General features: G+C 41.4%; 1 protein-coding gene across 1 annotated transcript; it reads right to left on the bottom strand.

Annotated features, from left to right (window-relative positions):
- Positions 1 to 688: 688 nt before the first annotated feature.
- LOC135165153 (hepatocyte nuclear factor 3-gamma) lies at positions 689 to 2,911 on the bottom strand. The gene has a single exon (XM_064126165.1). The coding sequence runs from the start codon at positions 2,561 to 2,563 to the stop codon at positions 1,247 to 1,249; it is 1,317 nt and encodes a 438-aa protein (XP_063982235.1). The 5' UTR covers positions 2,564 to 2,911; the 3' UTR covers positions 689 to 1,246.
- Between the last annotated feature and the right edge of the window lie 2,866 nt (positions 2,912 to 5,777).

The following is a 5,777-nucleotide window of genomic DNA, read 5'->3' as shown; positions in this document are numbered from 1 at the left end:
AAAACTCAGCAGTTTCCACCAAGAAAGCTGGAGCAGACAAGTCGGATAATCCCGATGACCCTCCACTTGAAATGTGTCTCCCATTATCCCAGATTGTCCCCAGGAATTAATGGGTGATAAACACAGGATAATTATCCCTTAAGCACCAGGTGACTGTTAGGTACCAATACAAAAAGAAAACGAGTCAACTGCCCAATGAAAAAAAAAACGCAAATTCAAATAAAAATCTTGCTTACTTACGCGCATTGCATTCATAATACCTCTCCCCATCTCCCGTAAATTCTTCACTAAAACCGCAATTCACGTAATGAATTGAAATTGTTTACCATTCGAAGAGTCCACGATTATTCACATTAGAAATTTTTTTCCAGAAATTGTTCATTAAGAATTTACCAAGACAATTCAAACAATGAAGAATCCTAAATACCGCATGAAAGCCCCCATGACTGTTGTCTATTTGCATACACTAATGGCAGGCAACTTCTATTATCGCTGTTACGAATGGACAAATGGATTTCCCAACCGCATTCGAGAGACAATCACCATCAACGTCAACTCACAACGCATATCTGTGCGCCTGAAACCGAGGGTTATTCCACATATTGTTGTCAATTCCACCTCCAAATGCCTCCATATTTAGTACCAAATGAATATTAAAATCCGATATTGATTATTGTTGACAGTTATGTATATATCCGTTATATTCAGGAACAAAAAAAGTGATAAATATTCGTCAGCCATTTGATTGACAGTAGATACGGCATCTTCCCGTGATAACTATTATTTCCATGTACCCAATTTAAAAGGACGTGTACCATTGAAAAAAACAGACAAATATTCGTGGGAACAGACTTTTATTAAATCGCTGATATTAAATCAGCGATAGTCCTTATCACTCCTCCCTATGCTCCTGGCAATATCAATCTGCCTACGAGAACGCAAAAACATTCATTTTTTATACATAAACATACGAAGGAATGGTTTAACTCGTAAGGTCTCTCGTCATTACTCATTCATCGAGGATATCAATTTTGGATTTATCATTTGTCTCCCTCTCCGACCAGAATCCCATGTATTACACAATCAGAATTTTACAATTATGAAGTACAATTATCATTACAGTCTAATATATTACACTCAGTTTTATATTACACTTTGAACATTGGAGATCGTCATCAAAAAAGGATTTATGTACACCGAATTTTGTTACCCATTATCTACTGTCATCTTATAAAGTACAAAACGTCTACACGCTGGAGCTGGAAGTAGCATTCGCCTGGATGTAATAATTCCTCACATGAAGATGATTGTGAAGATGTATGGCGGACAGCGGTTGGGCAGTTGCCCTGAGCGCCGTCGGAGAATTCCAATCACAGTGACTGTCAGGTGATACCATTTTGCCATCAGGACTAGTACTGGGGGTGGCAATGGGCGACGACAATGGATTCGTCTCAGCTACAACGTCAACATCAACATCAACATCAACATCCACATCCTCCTCCTCCTGATCGATCTGATCGACCTCGTGTTCCGATTCACTGCAGCTGAATCTCCGGACTTTGGCCGCTCTGAGAATTGAAGATTCGGAATTTTGATCATCCGGCGCCAGAAGACTGGCGACGTCGAACTGTCGCTTCCTCGACGGCTGGAAGGAACCCCTCATCGATGTCTGACTGTGAACTTGGTGATGCTGATTGTGGGTTGGTGATGGTGACTGAGGTGAGAGCTGCTGAGGCGTTTGATGATGCGCCTGCTGAGCAACTTGATGGTGATGATGATGAGGACTCCAGATGGCTGACAAAGATTGTGGATTAACTGGTCCAACTAGAGCCGCCGGTGGTGGAGTTGGAGGTAGTGGTGGTGGACTTGGACTGTCTGGTTCCTCCTCAACAGCGAGACCCATGTGACGGCGGACTTTTCGCTGGGCTTTGCGTCGCCGAAAATCTCCTCGCCTGAAGTCCTCCAAATTCGCCGGATGAATCGCCCAATAGTGTCCCTTGCCATTGGCACTCCTTCCAGACTTAACAAAACAATCATTCAGAGATAAATTGTGTCTTATCGAATTTCTCCAGCCGGGACCGCGGGATCTAAAGTACGGATAGTGCTCAAGTATATGTTGATAGATGTCCGACAGCACTAGTTTCTTATCAGGTGACGACAATATCGCCATTGCAATCAAACCGATGTAACTGTGCTGAGGTTTCGGCTCCTCCGGAATTCTCGGATGATGGGGATGAAGGAGAGCCATTGACAGGGCTAATCTGCTGGGGTAGCCTGCAGCGGCTGCTGCTGCTGCTGCTGCCGGATAAAGTGGCAGGGGTGCTGGAAATCCCGGTGATATTCCCAGATGTGATGCAGGCCCACCCGAATTCGGATGTCCAACTCCAGGATGTTGAGGATGCAATTGTTGAACCAGTCGCAGACGCTCGGCCATTGCGTAATGATAAAACTGGAGTCTGTAATGCTGCTCCAGACCTGGTAGAAAACCCGCCATTGGATTGCCAACCCCAAGGCCAACCGCCAGGGGCTCCTTCGCCGGCGGTGGGCTCTCGTTGCTGCACATACTCCTCAATCCTTCACTCTTATCAACCTCCACTTTTCAACCACAAAAATATTCAATCTGTCATTCGTTCCACCAACAGGTTCACCGTCACTCGGTCAATAATTGAACCAATTCTCACTGATCAATCAATAACTGCACATCGTTAGAGGATAAATAACAATAATTCCTTTTATAGATCGTCGCACACTGAGATTGACAGCTGGTTGGCTCGAATCGCGACGTGCGAGCGACTGGTCATGATTTACGATCTTGTCGAAGCAGAACCTTCCGCCGTTATTTCATCCCCACCCTTTGGGCTTTGAAGGAAGCCGACGACGACGATTGGCCGAGCCGTAACGCCCCACTCTCCGCATCACCATCGGCCGGCCAAAGCCTGGATGTAACACTCGGTAGTTGTACACCCAAGCTCTCGACCAATAGAAAATACTCAGTGGGTGTGGCAACCACTGGGATTTCAGGATACGCCCGTACACCGTACGAGATATTGATCTCAGGGTCTGTTGCACGTTTAAACAGTCCAAGGTGATGTCTGTGGGCTCGACATCTCGTGGTGGTGTGATCACAATGACGAGACCATTCCTATCTCTCTTATCACAACAGCCCCGCGAGGGGGAGGGGTTTCGATTTCACCGGAGCGTGTTTTGGAGCGGGTATCCAACGGAAAATAGATAGCGTTGGCAAGGAATCATATCAAATCAGTATGGCCTAAACTTTGTAATCTACCAACTGAATCTACCCGTAATTATTTATCTGAAATCTAGGTGGCGGGTGTTGGCCAGCACACGGCGAGAAAAATTCGTGAAAAATTACTAGTCTGGTCTGTAATCTGCCAGTCAAAATTATGGAACAGTTGTCCGGTTTAGGATTTTTTCCTGAAGGTTCACTAAAAACTGCGTAACTGGGTCCGAATTTTGCGCGAATATTGTCAAGAATTTTCAAGAACTTTTCTGTGTTGGATGATACAAAAAGATAAATTAATTTTGATGCATTAATTGAAGCGCGAAATATAGCGACAAATATAATGTTACAAAAATAACTGTAGGTCAATTAACTCTTATTAATGTGTAGATAATTTTGAAATTCATTTAAATTTGAATGAGAAAATTTTACGTTTGACTTAATACATCAAAGTTGGTTTATCTTTCTGTATCGACACAGACGAAGAGAAAAATTATTTAAATATTCGGTAAAAATTACGGAACAGTAACGCACTTGTTCAGTAAACTTTGAGGAAAGAGTGCAAAACACTCCACAGAAGTTTTTCGTAACTTTTTCGTAATTCTTACTGTTTTGAGTGGTAAATTACGGAATAGGGACGTCATCTTTCGAGAATTTTTCTCTTCCTGAAGGAGGAAAATGGGCCATCGGATATCGATGTTGGCAGCCATGTTTTAATCCCGATGAGACAGAAAAAACACATATGGGGGAGACAGACAAACAGTTTCTGGCTCCACCTCGAAGGGCAACTAACGTTACTTTCCCACCTTGGGCATTCATTCCTTCTCACAAAACCTCCGTTATGGCTTGATACGACAAAAGGTATGTCATGCTGGTTATTTTTAAAAGCATCAATTGAGTGCACTCGTATGGGGCAATAGGTGTGCGAGTAGTGAGGGGTGACAGCCCGCCCCGCAACTGTTTGTAAGCATCCGCCATGCTGCTTTCATATCTGCTGGGCACATACAGCTTTTCGCATCAACACCATTTACATTGGTGTGTTGGTGGGGAATGCTGGTTGAGGTCGAGGTTCGTTGAAGGGCTGTCGCACACTCGTCACAATCAAGTCCAGATACGTGTGAATATTTCGCTTTTTTTTTTCATCGGTGTGTGCAAATTGCGAGTATTTGAAACATGTATGTTTTTGCTCTCAACAAATGGCATCAGTGGAGGCCTCGAGGGACACCGGAAATACAATGATGCCGTGTTCAATGTATCGCTCGGTTACACACGGAGGAAAATTCTTGAAAAATTACCTGCCTGATCCATAATCTGCCAGTAAAAACAATATTCGGTAAAAATTATGAAACTGTCACGAACTTTTTTAGTGAATTTTCTGGAGAAAGTGTAGAACGTTCAGTGAAAAAATGCGTAACTGTTCCGTCATTTTTACTGAGTGCAGGGAGAGAAAAGTCTGAAAAATTACTGCGCCGGACACTAGAATCGAGCTGCAACATGCGAAAATACTGGAATGTGTTTTACTCATATATAAAAATTCCTATCAATACTGTAAATTTTGTAATTAATAATATCTGGCTTCATAAAACTACTCAACAGCACTATAAAATTTGAAGGTCTATAATTTTTTATTTGACGTTAATTGGAAAATTGATAGAATTTTTTTTTAAATTCCCATATACGTTAGTTTATTTTATCGGGTCGTTCTTCATATTTTACTGTGCCACACAACAATTTTTCGGTAATTTATTGTGATTGGTTATTGCCGACGTTGGGGTTCGTTATGAAAAATGTTGCATCAGACTTTGAATTTTTACGCGACCGATATAGAAGTTATCATAACCTGATAAGTACATTTTACTACTCGGCACAGTAATTTTTCTCACGCCTGCAGTTTGCGCCGAGATTGTAAGGCAGTACAGTAATTATTATCGGAATCACTCTATAAAAATTATCAGATTGCAATAACTCTGGTACTAATTCATATAAACAAAAGAAATAAATCACTAATTTATATTAAACTACAATACTAAATTAATTAACGGTACCCGCCACGATGGACTCACCCGATAACACAATGCAAATGATAATTCAACCAAAAGGAATAATAAATTCCCAATAAATAATAAATTCACCCAAAATGATGATATTTTTCAAATGACCAATATTATCATAAAGAATATTCATTATCAAAGTAATTTCCACTATCAAAGGAATATTACTCTCTACTTACAGCTATCGGTTACCATAAACTCAAATAAATTGAACCAAAAGACATTTCAACAAACAGATACCATCGCCACTGTTATAAAAAATAAAAAGAACAATTCCACCGTAAATTAGACTCACAAAAATTCACACGGCACCTCCTACATTTCCATACCCACTACACTCGACACTGTTTTTTTATCAATTTTTCTGCTGTAAAACAATCTCACAAAACGTTGATTTTCTCTGCTAGATAGACCCATCCGAGAGATGTCTTTTCCGTTGACATTTTCCGGCAGATCTCGATCCTCAATTTTCACACACGCTAGTA

This window comes from Diachasmimorpha longicaudata, chromosome 8 (genome assembly GCF_034640455.1).
Source record: "Diachasmimorpha longicaudata isolate KC_UGA_2023 chromosome 8, iyDiaLong2, whole genome shotgun sequence".
Taxonomy (NCBI): Eukaryota; Metazoa; Arthropoda; class Insecta; order Hymenoptera; family Braconidae; genus Diachasmimorpha; species Diachasmimorpha longicaudata.
This window is presented reverse-complemented; position numbering and strand designations above follow the sequence as displayed.

Coding starts and splice junctions, on each gene's coding strand:
- LOC135165153 (XM_064126165.1), bottom strand. CDS start 2,563: ATGTGCAGCAACGAGAGCCCACCGCCGGCGAAGGAGCCCCTGGCGGTT.